Below are 15,765 nucleotides of genomic sequence, written 5' to 3'. Positions count from 1 at the left end.
TGCGGGATTTTTGCTGGGAGGCGAATCGTCCGGGATCGCACGCGGAAGAGGAAGGATGCTGGGGTGCTCTTCCCTTCTTTGGGTGCCAGATTGGAAGCGGGATCGACGGGGAGGAGCTGCTCACGGAAGAGCTGGGATTTGAGGGTGAATCACGAATTAGGGAGAGCCTGGATCTCGGGAGGAAGGAGAAGGCGGTGATGCACTGCGGACGGCTGGAGCGGCTGCTTGGATCACGAAAGATGAATCGGGAGCTGGGATTTTCCTTGCTGGGATGCGGTTGGGATGCTGGCAGCGCGTGAAGAACGTGGGTGTTGCTGGCACGGGATCTCGGCTTGCATCACGGGATGCTTGCTGGCACGGTGGCAGGCACGGAAGAGCTGATGATGAAGCGGAAGAGGAAAATGGATGCATGATGCTGGGGATCCGACGGGAGCTGGCATGGGTTGGATGCGAGGCCACGGGATGATTCGGGCGTTGATCATGGAAGATGCTTCACAGCTGAATAGGAATGGGGCGCTCGCACGAGATTGCCGTGGATGGACGAGATGCTGGGAGGAAACGGGATGGGAGCTGGGAGACACCAAGTTCCGTCCAATCAGTCATATAGATAAAAAAAAATAGTGTGATAAAAAATTTGGCTTGTAGACGGACGGACTCAGTTCATCAAGGGTCATCTGTTCTGACTGGAGGTCAATTGCAAGTTTTTCAAGTCATGGGTCACCCAGCACCTCATAGTTATGATATGCTCAAATTAGATTTGCCCAAAATTCTTTCCTAAAAGCATAAAGAAATTAGACCCGATTCGGACCCGAACCCGACCCGATCTTCAATCGGGTTGGATCTGGAAAGGGATCCTTCTTTAGTCAAATTTGTACTCAATGTGCATTTTATCTCTAATTTATAAAAATCTGTGCCAAACCCAAATATAATATTAATCAAGTGAATTTATCATTATCGGTTAGCAATAATACTAATTTAGGTGACATGTAGGTCGCACTTTTATGCTCTCATCAGAGGGTTTCACGCAAATTGGAGTTGACTAAGCGACGGCTACGTCGTTGGAACCGTGAGGTAGTGGGCGACATTTTTAGAAAGCTGAAAGATGTGGAGGCTGCGATTGTTGACCTCTAAAGAAGAGAAGATCAGGTGGGCACGCTCCCCTAGGCCGACATGGTGAGCCTCCGGGAACTTCTCGCCACCCACCACTCAATCCTGTGTCAACATGAGATATTCTGAAGACAAAAATCAAGAATTCGGTGGGTCAGAGAGGGCAACCGGAACACTAGTTTCTTTCACCGATCTATGGTTAACAGAAGGCAGAGGAATATGATTCGTTCCTTGCGGGATGAGCAGGGCCACAGGGTGGAGGATGATCCGACAATCAGCTATATCCTACTCGATTTCTTTCGCTCTCGCTGGACAGAGGATAGTGGGTCTAACGCCGCCGGCCAGCTCCCGAGAGATGATTCCCAAATCGGTGCGGCCGAGAATGCACTGTTGGTTCGACCAGTGACGGAGGGGGAGGTGCGAGAGGCGATTTGGGCTTTGGGGGAGGATAGGGCTCCGGGTCCAGATGGCTTCCCTCCTTTCTTTTTCCGAAGATACTAGGGGATTGTCTGGATTGCAGTGGTGGAAGCGGTCCTATGTTTCTTTAGTCGGGCAGGGATGCCAGACGACTGGAAGGCCACATTTTTCACACTGATACCAAAGTGTCAGGACGCATCTGAGCCGAGTCACTATAGACCGATCAGTTTGTGCACAACTTTATACAAAGTTGTGGCAAGAATACTGATGGATCGTATGAAGCCCTTTCTCTCTAGCATTATCTGTCAAGAGCAAGGTGCTTTTGTGGGAGGTTGGAGTATTTCCGATAACGTCATGGTGGCCCAAGAGATGATGTGGGATCTTCGAAGGGCCTCGAAGCGACGAAGCCTGATGGCTATCAAGCTGGATATGGAACAAGCTTACGATAGAATCAGGTGGAGTTTTCTTAGGCTAGCTTTGGAGAGTCTGGGTTTCCATGAGATCTAGATTGGTTGGGTTATGGGGTGTGCCCGGGGTCCGAGATTTTCTATCTTGGTCAACGGCTCACCGTCCCCATTCTTTAGATCTACTATGGGGCTTCGGCAGGGATGCCCGTTATCCCCATACCTGTTCATCATCTTTTGATGTCTTGTCTCGATCATTGTGGGCTGCGTGCGCCGCCAGAGAGCTGGAGGCTTACATCCCAGCTCCAGGGGCCCAACCGATATCACATTTACTCTTTGCCGACGACTGCCTCCTTCTGATGCATGCTCGCATAGCAGATGCTCAGGCTATTAGGCGGGTTTTGGCCGCCTATTGCTATGCATCCGGTCAGAGAGTGAATGCCCAGAAATCCGCCATCTCCTTTAGCCCGAGTACGCCACCCGGGGTTCGACGGGGGATTCGGAGGATTCTGGAGATGCCCGAGCAGGATGGGACCTGGACCTATTTGGGTGTTCCGATCACAAGTAGGAGACTGCGAGTATCCGAGTGCACCGGGATGGTGCAATGAGTCCAGAGTAGGCTAGAGGGTTGGCAGGCAGCGTCTCTATCTATGATGGGTAGAATAATGCTGATTAGATCTGTACTAGGCTCCATGCCCATCTATCTCATGGCAAACACAGTGGTGCCAAGATCAGTCCTACTGAAGATCGAGCGACTTCTTCGGGGCTTCTTATGAGGCTCGCTTGGTGGGGGCCATAGGGTGCACCTGGTGGCATGGGAGAGTATCTGCCTCCCTCTCAGGGAGGGTGGTCTAGGGGCGTTGTCTCTCTTGGAGAGACGAGAGCTGCTCCTCGCCCGGTATGCTTCCCGCTTCATCCTGGAGCCGCAGGAATTTTGGAGCCGATCATGACTGCCCGCTATGGGGGGGTAGGCCCGGAGGGCGGAGTAGTTTCTTTCTATGGCGTGAGATAGCGAGGTATGTGCCTTTGGTGTCGGATCATACCCGATGGCTGATAGGCGATAGGTGCAGCATCGATGTGACCGGGGACCCATGGGTAGATGGCCTCCCCCTGTACCTTTGGCCGACTACAGTTAGTGTCGAGGCTGGGGTGGGTCTACATGTCTGTGATCTTATGACCCCCGGGGAGGCCGGCTGGGATGAGATTCGATTGGCCCGTTTCTTCGGGGAGCATCTGGCGGAGAGGGTCCGCTCCTTTTTCGTACCACAGAGTGGTGGACCAGATGTACGAGTGTGGAGTTCCTCAACCGTTCCTAGAGTTAGGATGGGTGATATTTCCTGCATTCTCAAATAGGAGTACGAGCCTGGTCCTGATTGTGCCTGGATTTGGCGATTGGGCCTCCTCCCGAAGGTCGCATTGTTCCTTCGGAAGATGGTTTGGGACCGTCTTCCTACGAGAGCTGTACTTGGAGGTCGAGGAGTGAGGATCCCATTGGAGTGTGGGGTATGCGCTGTGGTCGAGACGGTGGACCATGTCCTATTTCGGTGCACATGGGGGGCATCTAGCAGGGGTCCCACAGCTGGTGTGGAGCTGTAGGGACCAGTTCTTACAGGCCATGCGCCAGGGCTTGGAGTCCCCGGCGCTTTGTCAGGAGGTGGTTCGTGCGAGCTGTACCACCTACCAGATCTGGTTGGCTAGGAACGCTCGCATATTCGACGAACAACGTATGTCGCCGAGATTTGTGGTCGAGAGTGCCCGCAGTCAGGCGGCAGAGCTGTGCCACACCACCCCCGCTGGAGGGACCTTGATAGCTCGGGACATCTGGAGCTCCCACTCTGCTTTGGCAGTATCCCGTACGGTATTTTTCACCTGGGAGCCCTCACCTCCAAGCTTTCTCAAGGTCAAATTTGATGGGTCAATCCTGGATGGTGGCACGAGGGGAGGCACGGGTTTCGTTATTCGGGACCCGTCTGCTAGGGTTGTGGCAGCTGGGGGTAGTCAGTTATTTGACACTTCGGTTCCGAGTGCGGAGCTGAAAGCTGCCTGGGCGGGCCTTCGCCACGCCCGGTGTGTGTTACAGGCCAGGTCTATCATCTTAAAGGGTGATTCAGCTACCGTTATCAGTTGGATCCGAGGGGATCCGAGGGGGTCCTAGGGGTGACGGTTGCGACCATCCCTTGCTCCGGAACATCTGGGCCATGGTGTGAGATGGACGGACCTTTCATGCCAAGCATATTTATTGTGAAGCCAATGGTGCTGCGGATTGGGTGGCTGCATATGTAGCTCATCATTCTGGAGGCACCTTGTGGACTGGAGATGGGGAGCTACCTTTGGCACTTCGAGTTATCCTATTTTTTGACTTTATTGAGTGTATCCGTACCCGTCAGGTATGATCCACTCGTATTAGCAAAAAAAAAAGAAAAAAAGAAGAGAGAGAGAGAGAAAAAAAAGAGAGGGAAAAACTGATAGTCAGTTACTACTCTTTTTACAAGAGAGACTCTCATTTTATTTTTTTTATTTGTTGGGGACAAGGACATGGTCAAAGGACTTTTTATCCTTCTACTTTGCTTTATCTAACATCCCACCATTTTTTTTTTGGCTGAAATAGATATATCATACATAACGGGTATGAATACATCCAAAGAAATCAAAAGATAACAAATTCCAAAAAGTACTGGGTAGTCCCTCTCCCACAGCCACAGAGTCTCTCCAGAATTGCTAGCAACATAAGAAGTTATCCAATCTGCTACCCCGTTTCTTGTATTTCTTCAACGTTGTTTTATCAACACCTAGACGTTTTCCTTTATTTCTTTTCCCTCAATCTAAATCTTAATGGAAATTTACCACACATTACTATAAATATATGAAAAATATTGTATAATCTCCTTGTGTAAAAATTACCCACGGCTATCGACTAGGTAGAAAACTATATGTTCAGTATGGCCTACACAAAGCACCCAATGAGCAATTAGTTGCCATCTTTAGAGACAAGGAGGGATATAGCCTTCGAGAATCACCTTCCCACCAGATTGTGAAAAAACCTAAAAACCCCACACAGTCATTTTCTTTTTAAATTTAATATTTTATTTTCTAAATTTTAATGTAAACCAGCAATTTGTTGGAAAAAAAGAAGCAATAAGATTTTTTTATTTTTTCTTTTTTTATTCAAAGAGAGAATTTAATATGTTTTTTTTTGCAATGATTTCAAAAGAATCCTTGTTTCTTCTGAAATAACATGGAAACATTTGATTTTTAATGATGTAATGTCTATTGTGGAACAAAATACTAATTTAATTAATTTTTTCCTATTTAATAATGTTTATAACCTTGTTTTTCTATTATAATATTCCTTTGTGGAACAAAATACTAATTTAATTGATTTTTCTTCTATTTAACAATGTTTATAACCTTGTTTTTCTATAACAATATTCCTGCTTAAAACTAAACTATAGTGCATGAACTATTTTATAATTTTATTTTATTTTTTCATGATCTTCTCATCAATATTTTTTGCTAGGAATCTTTTCACTAGGGCTGAAATCGGATCGGATACTACCATATTCGTATCTATATTTATTTTGTTTGACGAATACAGATACAGATGTTAGTCGGATGCAAAAATTCATATTCATATTTATTTTAAACAGATACAAACATAAATCGGATACAAAAAAATATGGATATAAATGTAGATATAAATTGTCACGCCCCAAGTCAGGCCCGTGACACGGTCGTGCTACTGCAAGCTATTGCTTGCAGTAACATGAAGCCTCATTAATAATTCATATAAAAGTGACATTTCATGCATAGAGTGTTTTTCCAAAATGGAACAGTACAGAGCTCTAAAGTCATTCAAAATGAATTTCCCAACTTAAAAATCTTCAGGCTCTCTACAACTAGCAACCCTATATATATGAAAAAAACAACAAGAGACATATGAGCTATGTGGCTTAGTAAGTAACCATGAACTATCTTATTGGATCAAGGATAATATATCTCACGCCAATGCTTCATTTAAAGAATATAACAATTATAGCAAAATAAAGTATTTCATAGACGATATACTCAAAACCAGTCATAAAGCAATGCATGCTCAATCATGCAAGTGCATAAATATGATAATGCAATTCATATAAAAATGTTGCCATCTATCCATGCTTTATAAATCCTACTCTTAGATGGATGTGCTGCTATGGTCACTATAATCCCGTGACAAAGCCGTATTCGTAGTCGACGAGTTTTATAACTCATTCATATTCATTACCAACTTTAACCCGTTGGCAGAGGGCCGTATTCGTTGGATGCTAGGTCCAGAGTATCGACTGGCCTCTATTTCTAGAAACGGACATAGCTATCTGAGAGTTCATAAATCATACATTCATAAATAGGTTGGAAAATAATAAATGACATCATATAATTTAAAAAAAGGTATAATCATGCCACAAATATCATTTCCATTCAATCTATCATAATCATGATTCATATCCAATCCCAGATTCATGAAGGAATGCTATTTAATCAAATTTATGAATCACATGCAATCATATGCTTGATCTAATTTTGAGAAAATATATCATATCAAATACAATTTCATAAATTCATATTTATAATTAAATAGTGATTAGAAATTAATAAGATTTGTGCCAGGGTTACTTACCTCAGATCGCTTGCAGAATCCTAATCTCAACCAACGAATGCTCTGTACCTATCAAATGATTAAAAATAAATTATCCACTATTTTTTAACTAATTCTAACTTAAAACTCCGAAATGGGTTTGAATGAACCTCAAGTCCAGGTCGGCCAATTTGGCTAGAAACTACTTATCATGTAGAGAGAGAAGAGGTACACCCTAAAAGTGACTTCTCTCTCTCTTAATTATTTTGTTCATCTATTTTAATATCTATATTATTTTTTTATTTTATTCATCTATTTTAATATCTATATTATTTTTTTATTTTTTTATATTTTTTCTTTTCCTTTTTCTTCTCTTCTTCCTTCTCTCCTGAACCTTTTCTTGACTCCTCTTTTCCTTCCCCCCTTCTTCTCTTGCGAAGGGAGGAGGGCAAGCTCGGAAGGGGCTGGGCCGCGGCTAATGCCTGCGACTGGGCCTGCGACCTGCGCCTGCGGCCGAGCCAAGGTTGGCGGATCCCGCGACATCCATGGTCGCCCCCTGCAACACTGGCAACACTCGCGGCCACACACGGGCGAGTCCCCTCTTTTTCTTTATTTTCTTCTTTTCTTCATCTCCCCCCCTCCTTTCTTTTCCGTAAAACAAGAGAGGAAAAAAAGGGCGAGAGTTCGCCCCCCTTAAGAGTAGGGGAGAGGAAAGGGGGCCTCCGTACCGTGGCCAAAGACAGCGGCGCGGAGGATTGACCAAGGTGAGTGGTCTTCCCCCCCCCTCCTCTTTCTTCTTCTTCCTCTTCCTTTTCTTTTCTTTTATTTCGTTATCATATTGTAGAAGGAAACACGGATTAATGTTTACCTTGCTATGGGAAGTAGCTGCGATGACCCCTGCTCCGGCGCCTCAGTTCTGGTTCAGAGAATCCTCTTTGAGGAAGAGGAAGGAGAACGGTGAGAGATCTAGAAATAGGAAGATTTCAGAGGCAGTGGTAACTACTTTAGCGGCCGGGCAGCTGTGCCTTCCTTCTGCCCGGCAGCTGTCCCCCCCTTCGTTCTCTCCGAAGCAGGAGGTGGTGGCCTCTAGATGGACTGCCGACCTTGGTCCAGGTCGGCCCATCTGGTGGCCTTGGCCTAGTAGTCACATTATTTTCTTCTTAAAAAAAAAATCATCCTCAAAATTTACATACCTGAGTTTTTAAAAAGTTGTGGATGCGTTGCACGTATTTCCTCTTCAAGTTCATATGTGGCCTCTCTCTCTAAGTGGTTGCTCCACTGCACTTTTACATAGAAAATGGTGCGACGCCTCAAAACTTGTTTCTTACGATGAATGATGTGTAGAGAAAACTTTTCATAAGTCAAATCTCTATCTATGTGACTGCACCACATGACTGGGTGGCTCATATTGCACCACATGACTGGAATCTGATATGTATTTCCGCAGAAGAGAAACATGGAAGACGTTGTATACACTGGAAAACTCTGGTGGCAAGGCCAATGTGTAAGCAGCCTCTCCTACCATGGTTAGAATCTTAAAGGGGCCAATGTAGCGAAGACTTAGCTTACAATGTCTCCCAAATCTCATGACACCTTTCGAGGGCGAAACTTTTAAAGAATACAAAGTCACCCTCTTGAAATTCCATTTCTCTTCTTTTCTTGTTTGCCCAACTTTTCTATCTATTCTGAGCTGCCTTAGCCTTTCTCTGATTAGTAAAATTTTCTTTCTCGCACTTTGAACCAACTCAGAATCCAATAATTTCTTCTCTCCAACAACATCCCAATGTAGAGGAGACAGGCATTTTCTTCCATACAGGGCTTCAAAAGATACTCTCTGAATGCTAGAGTGATAACTATTATTATAAGCAAAATCCAACAGAGCTATATGATCATCCTACCAACCTCCAAGGTCAATTGTACATGTCCTCAGCATATCCTCCAGAGTCTAGATCATCCTCTCTGACTGACTATCAGTATGAGGGTGATAAACAGTGCTGAGTCTCAATTCAGTGCCCATAACATTCTGAAAACTTCTCCAAAATTTAGATACAAACCGTGGGTCTCGATAGATACAATGCTCACCGATACCCCATGTAGGTGCATGATCTCATCAATATACCTCTATGCCAGCCTATCAAGTAAAGTGCCATCCCTAAAGGGTAAAAAGTGAGCTGACTTTGTGAGGTATTCAATAATCACCCACACTGCATCATTTTTCTTTGTTGTCCTTGGAAGCCTAGTAACAAAATCTATAGTAATATACTCCCATTTTCATTCTGATATCTCTAGTGGCTCCAACAAATCGGCAGGCCTCTAATGTTCGGCTTTTACCTACTGATATACCAAGCACTGAGCTACAAATCTGACTATCTCATTTTTCATGTCATTTCACCAAAAATGCTCCCTTAAATCTCTATACATCTTAGTGCTACCAGGATGAATAAAGAATCGGGACTGGTGAGCTTCCTCCAAAATCTCTTTCTTCAAATCAACATCTTTTGGTACCCACAATCTACTGCCAAATCATAGAGTACAATCTGGGTAAATCCTAAGTTCAAGTTGCAAACCTCTTTCTGCATCTTTTTTGAGCTGATACATTTGTGCATCTGTCTATTAGGCAGTCTTTATTTTCTCTATCAAGGTGGGTTATACCATCAAATTAGTCAGCATACTCTCAGTATTCTTGGTAGTCACCTCAATCAGCATCATGTGGAGCTCTTTCAAAATTTGCTTTCGAGTGGTGAGCAAAGCTATTGTGCCCACTGCTGACTTCCTACTGAGAGCATCTGCCACTACATTAGCCTTTCCTAAATGATATTTAATACTTAAATCATAATCTTTCAACAGTTCAAGTCATCTCTACCTCATGTTTAGCTCCTGCTGAGTAAATATATACTTCAGGCTTTTGTGATCAGTGAATACCTCATATGGCTCCCCATGCAGGTAGTGTCGCTAAATCTTTAAAACAAAGACTACCATTGCCAATTTCAAATCATGTAACAGATAGTTTTGTTCATAGGGCTTCAGCTATCTAGAGGCATAAGCCACCACTTTATCATTTTGCATCAGTACACAGCCCAACTCTTTCTTGGAGGCATCACTATAGATGGTGAAACCCCCAGTACTAAATGACAAAGTGAGAATAGGAGCAAATACTAATCTTCGCTTTAACTTCTGATAGCAAACATTGGTCACAATCCTCACCCCATTCAAATTTTACTCGTTTCTAGGTTAAATAAATTAAAGGAGTAGCTATTCGAAAAAATCCTTCCACAAACCTTCTATAGTACCCAGCCAAATCCAAAAAGCTTTTGATCTCAGTCATATTTGTAGGACGAGGCCATTCCACTACTGCTTCTATTTTCTTGGGATCCACTAATACCCCTTCCTTGAAAATCACATGCCCGAGGAATGTGATGCTGTCCAATTAGAACTCACATTTTCTCAGCTTAGCATATATTCTCTACTTCTGTAGAGTCTGCAGCACCATCCTTAAGTGATCTTTATGTTATTCTTTGCTCTTAAAATAGATCAGTATGTCATCTATAAAAATAATGACGAAATGATCTAAGAACTATCTAAAGACCCTGTTCATTAGATCCATAAAGGCAGTTGGTGCATTGGTTAGTCTGAATGGCATAACCAAAAATTCATAATGCCCATACTTGGTCTGAAATGCTATCTTGGGCACATCCTCAGATTGAATTTTCAACTGATGATAACTAGACCGCAAATCTATTTTAGAAAAAAACTTGGACACCTTGAAATTGGTCAAACAGATCATCAATTCGAGGCAAGGGATATTTATTCTTTATGGTTACCTTGTTTAGCTCCCTATAATCAATGCATGTCTGCATGCTTCCATCTTTCTTCTTTACAAACAAAACAGGAGCTCCCCATGGAGAAACACTTGAGCGGATGAATTTCTTTTCTAGAAGTTCCTGTAGCTGAACTTTCAATTCTCTCATCTCTGTAGAGGCCATCTGGTAAGGAGCTTTGGAGATTGGTCCAACACCCGGTATGAGATCAATTTTGAAATCAATCTCTCGATCAGGTAGGTCCTCTAGAAAAACATCTGGATATTCCCTCACAATAGCAATATCATTTGGCCTTATTTCTTTTTGACTGTCAAACCACATAGGCTGATAAGCCTGACACCCCTTTTTTTACGCCTTTCTTGCACTCATAGCAGAAATAATGTGCAACGAGGGCTTCATGGTGGGTGCATCACCTTGGTAGAAGAATTCCAGTTCATTAGGTATTTAGAACACTACCTTTTTGCCATAGCAGCCAATATGAGCATGATACTCGAACAACCAATTCATCGCAAGAATAACATCAAAGTTATGCATATCTAATTGTATCAGGTCTGCTATCAACTCTTTGTCTCCTATCTAAATTATGCAATTCTTAAAAACAGAATCGACCACTACTGTTTTCTTGAGAGGAGTAGCAACATGCAGTGGCTCATCTAACTTATCAGACATATGATTCAAAGATGTAGAGAACTTTGAGAATATAAATGAATGAGTAGAGCTAGAATCAAACAGAGCAAAAGCATCTACAACATTAATAGAGATCGTACCTACTACTACTCTGTCACTGGCACTAGCATTCTGTTGTGTCAGTGCAAAGACCCGTGCACCTTCTCTCTACCTCTGGTCAGTTGGCCAAGATGGTGCAGTGTCATTCTTCCTTCTGTTCAAACAGTCCTGTGCCAAATGCACCGATTGTCCACAAGTGAAGCAAACTCTTATTCTCTTCAGACAAGGTTGATGACCCAAAAATTGATTTAAAGATAAATTTTGATGATCACAAAACCTTGAAGTATAATTGCTAATGTTTGTGTTGCAAGAAGAAAGATAATTTATTTTGCAAAGAACATAGCAAGTTGGAAAAATACAAGAAGGCCTCAAAAGTTCTCAAGAAAAGTTAGAAGAAAGCTACAATTTATTGGCCCAAGTTTCAAGTTCAAAGGATTTAAGTTGGAGGAGCAAATTCAAAGAAAGATTCAAAAGAATAGTCCTCGAGTCGACTCCGGGAAGTTTAGAGTCGACTCTGGCACTCTAGAGTTTCAAAAAACAGTGCTCGAGTCGACTCCGGGACTCTACGAGTCGACTCCGACTGAGAACAAACAAAAAACAGAAAGTTGATTTTCAGCGCTACAGTGATCTCGAGTCGACTCCAACTTCAGTGCTACAGTGCGGAGTCGACTCCCAGCTACAGTGCCGACATACTACTATTCACAAGTGACTTCTGTTTCAGCCGAGTCGACTCCTACTTCAGCCGAGTCGACTCCAGCACGCTGGGAGGCATAACGGCTAGTTTTTTGTTGATTCCAACGGCTCTATTTTTGTCTCTAACGGCTAGATTTTTGTTTCCACTCCCTCTAAAGCTATAAAATCAAGAGGAGAGCTAGGAAAGAGGGTATGAAAGTGGGAAAAAACATTTAGGAAAGAGATTTCAAAGAGATTACAAGGAAAATCTCCCATAAGCACAAAAGGGCCATTCAAAGTAAAATAGAGAGAAGAAGAGCATCCAAGTGAATCCCAAAGCTTCCTCTCCATCCGTGTGCTGCCTCGGAGATCCTCTACTTCGTGCAAAATCAGAAGAGGGGCAAGTGAAGAAGAAGCCAAGTTCCTCCATCTAGAAATTAGTTTGAGGGCTTCTTCTCTTTTCTTTACTTATTTACATTTGCTATATTTGCTTATTTGAGAAGCTTGTATTTGATTTAAACTCTTGTTCTAATATCTTGTAACTTGATTCAATCAAGGGATTGAATCAAGGGGTTAAGGTTTGTTGGTGAGCCAAAGGGAAAAACCAACATTGTAAGGTTGTGGTTGGTGAGCCTTTGGGAAAAACCAACTGGGTTGATTGTGAACCCGGAAAACAATCATTGTAAGGTTGTGGTTGGTGAGCCTTTGGGAAAACCAACTGGGTTGGATTGTGAGCCCGTGAAAACAATCGGTTGGTTCTAGTCGGTGAGCCTGTGAAAACCGACCGAGTTCGTTGTGATCTCGCAAAACAACAAGTTGGGTTGTGAGCTTGTAAAACAACCGACTGTAATCTAAAGGATTATAGTGAAATTCTCAAGAGGTCTTGGGGAGTGGATGTAGGTGCTGGGGTGCACCGAACCACTATACATCTTTGTGTTTGTGATGCCTTATCTCTTGTATTTCATGCCTTCCATTCATGCTTGATTGTGTAATATCTCTAGCTTTGTTTTCTATAGAGTTATAAGTGATTTGCTTAGCTTCCACTCCATTCTTACCATACACATAGATTAAGATTGATCATACAACTATAAGTTAATTTTAGATCAATTGCACCCTAAAGCCATAGTATAATTGCTCTAGCTTAATCTTCCACTGCTTTACTTGTAATTGCCTAGAGCTTAAGTAAATAACATCCTATTATTCCGCTGCATTCTATTCAAAGTAAAAATTAGGGAACATAATTTTTAGAAAACCCAATTCACCCCCCCTCTTGGGTTGTCACCTTGGGCAACAAAGGTCTAGTATGAAACTTACCACAGTAGTGATAAGCTTCAAATTTTTTCTTCTTATTTGGAGGGCCTCCAAAGTTCCTTGGCCGGTTAATCTGATTCCCTGATATCCTGGGCCTCTTCTGGTCACCCATTTCTTTTTCTGATCTAATTAGTTCAACTTCAACCTTCAGAGCTCTTCCTAGTACATCCTTGTAACTGGTGAAAATTTGAGCTAACAACTAGGATCGAATCTTATATCTCAAGCCCTGCTCAAATCTGTTGGCCTTGCTCTTATTGACCTCCATACGTTGAGGACAGAATCGGCCTAATTCATTAAACTTGTTGGCATACTCCAGCACTGTCATGTTATCCAATTGCCTCAAAGACAAGAACTCATTCTCCCTTAATAACCTCACTAACTCAAGAAAGTACTAATCATAGAATACGTCCTTGAATTTGAAAGTGAATCCTAGGTTCTTCGGTGTTAAGCATGCTGTTTTTTTTTTTAAAAAAATCATGGCTGAACCTGATCGGGTTGCCTACATACCCCTTCATAAGGGGGATCAAGCCATACATAGTTCTTTTTAAGTTTTAAAATGCAGCGGAAAAATCGAATCAAACAATTTAATTCATGCATGCTTACAAGATCAAATCTAGAAATCAGCACCTTAAGAACACATAGGATAATGCCGGAATCGTTTAAACAATTATGCTAAAACTTTCATGCATGATTAACTATCAGATATGAAACTTAAGAACTCTATTCCGATTAATCTCCGAATATCCATCGAATGGATTCTGGAGATAATTCCGTGAGGAGCCCCAAAGGAGGATAAAACCTCGGGGAATCAGACCTAGACCCTGACTCCAAAATAAAATATTGATGTGGGATAAATACCTTTTATGATGAAAGAAACTTATGGATCTGATCCTTGACTTCGCAGCCACGCACACGAATGGCCTCTATGAGAAGTACACGCGAAGCCCTAGGTAGATCGTCTTCCGCAGGAGTGCTAGCTCGCGCAGGAACGCAGCAATGGCTAAAGCTTTCTCCTTCTAAACACTCAACTTTGATTGTTCTTCAAGGAGATGGAGGATGGACGTGAGGAAGAAGGAGAAGAAGGGATGGAGGCCCTCAAGAAATTTTTTCAGAATTTTTTGAAACCTCTAAATATGGATATGTTGAACCCAAGGCATGGGGGTCTTTTATAGCCAAAAGATCCCCCCACGTATCACACCTAATTTAGCCAACTAATTTGGCTGATAAAATTCCCAAAAAATTCTGGTGGTTTGAAAGCTAAGAGGAGATAAACATATCCAAATTTTGTTCATTTTGGATCCCTAAAAGATAGGAATTCATGCGTCCAAAATTCAGCCGCAGACCACCCTATTTCATGCACCATGCAATCCCTACAAATTAGGAAATTCATCTAAATCTTTCTAGAAAGATTTAAGGTGCCATTTTTATAGAAATTATAGCCCCACGCCTCCTCTCTTCTCACGCCAATTTTTGGCCAAAAATAAAGAGGATAGGCGTAGAAAATATTGGGAATAAATTAAGGTATCATTCTTCTCCAAGAAGATAAGGATGGGTTCCTAAAATTTAGGGATTCTTCTCCTTATCCAATTCTGATTATTTGGACTCATAATCCTCATCAAATAAGGTCTTCTAATTGATTTGGATCAAGCCCAATCCAATTGGGTCAAGTTCCATCAATTGGGTCAAGCTCAATCTACTAGGGTCGAACCCAATCCAATTAGGTCAAACCCTGATGCAACCCAAATTGAATCTTATTCAATTTGGCTCAACCTAAGCTTAATTACTCAATCAAATTGAGTTCATTAGCAATCTAATTGCTAATTAATCCTCAAATAATTCAATAATTATTTTAATGCAACTTTTGCTTAGGATAATTTGTCAATCGAATTGACCAAATTACCCCTGAATGATTCTTAATCATCAATCAGCCATTTGATCAACCTAGAAACTTCTATGCGTGTGACCTCATAGGTTCGAACCTAAGCCAGTAGTATAGGAACGTCTTCCTATACTAATCGATGTGACCATCTAGCAATGGTACCCGACGTCCGGATAGGCCGAATATATGCGAAGCAAATATTCTGGAACCCTGGACTATGGTTACTGTATAATTCAATCCCTTTGACTCCTAATGCCAGGATGATTTAGAGCTCACAGTCAACCCTATAATTAGTACATCCATTATGTGATTAACTTTAGATATCCCGTGACTCCTCACTGAGATTACCCTGGCCAAGGTTTTGCTAAATTAATCACAAGACATTATCTCCTGTTTGCAGGAGGGGTCAATTCCATCTCGACTCACAACCGACTACGCAAGTACTTGACTGCACCCAGTGACCTTCCGTCACTGAATTAGAAATTCAGGTAGTCCGGTACCAAAGTACAGTGAGTTGCTTGCTAGTCACAGGTTGCGATCTCAGGTCAGAGGGCCAAACTTATACCCATATCCACTCGGAACATCTCTCGACAGTAGATCGTTCCGGAATTGGTCACGTTCAGTGAAATGTACTCCTACACTTCACCTGTATGGCATACCAGTGTCTCCACACTCCTTAGTTAAGAGGACAACCAACGTATATGTCACACAACGGCCTAATCTCGATAATGTTGTCGTCTTAGTAACAACATATCATTTGGTCGCGAACAAGTTTAAGGACTCAAAGATAAATCCTCCTTTATCATAACATAAGTC

The 15,765-nt window shown here is 42.5% G+C and overlaps 1 protein-coding gene across 1 annotated transcript in view; it reads right to left on the bottom strand.

The window, feature by feature from the left end:
* Positions 1 to 10,117: 10,117 nt before the first annotated feature.
* LOC120110688 overlaps positions 10,118 to 15,765 on the bottom strand; it is an 82,800-nt gene continuing 77,152 nt past the window's right edge. Inside the window, exons 16-18 of the mRNA XM_039126279.1 lie at positions 10,818 to 10,937; positions 10,365 to 10,694; positions 10,118 to 10,255 (exon numbers count right to left, since the gene is read on the bottom strand). Coding sequence (XP_038982207.1) covers positions 10,118 to 10,255; positions 10,365 to 10,694; positions 10,818 to 10,937 — 588 coding nt within the window. The remainder of the gene's footprint in view (positions 10,256 to 10,364; positions 10,695 to 10,817; positions 10,938 to 15,765) is intronic.

The sequence above is a fragment of the Phoenix dactylifera genome, chromosome 4, assembly GCF_009389715.1.
Source record: "Phoenix dactylifera cultivar Barhee BC4 chromosome 4, palm_55x_up_171113_PBpolish2nd_filt_p, whole genome shotgun sequence".
Taxonomy (NCBI): Eukaryota; Viridiplantae; Streptophyta; class Magnoliopsida; order Arecales; family Arecaceae; genus Phoenix; species Phoenix dactylifera.
This window is presented reverse-complemented; position numbering and strand designations above follow the sequence as displayed.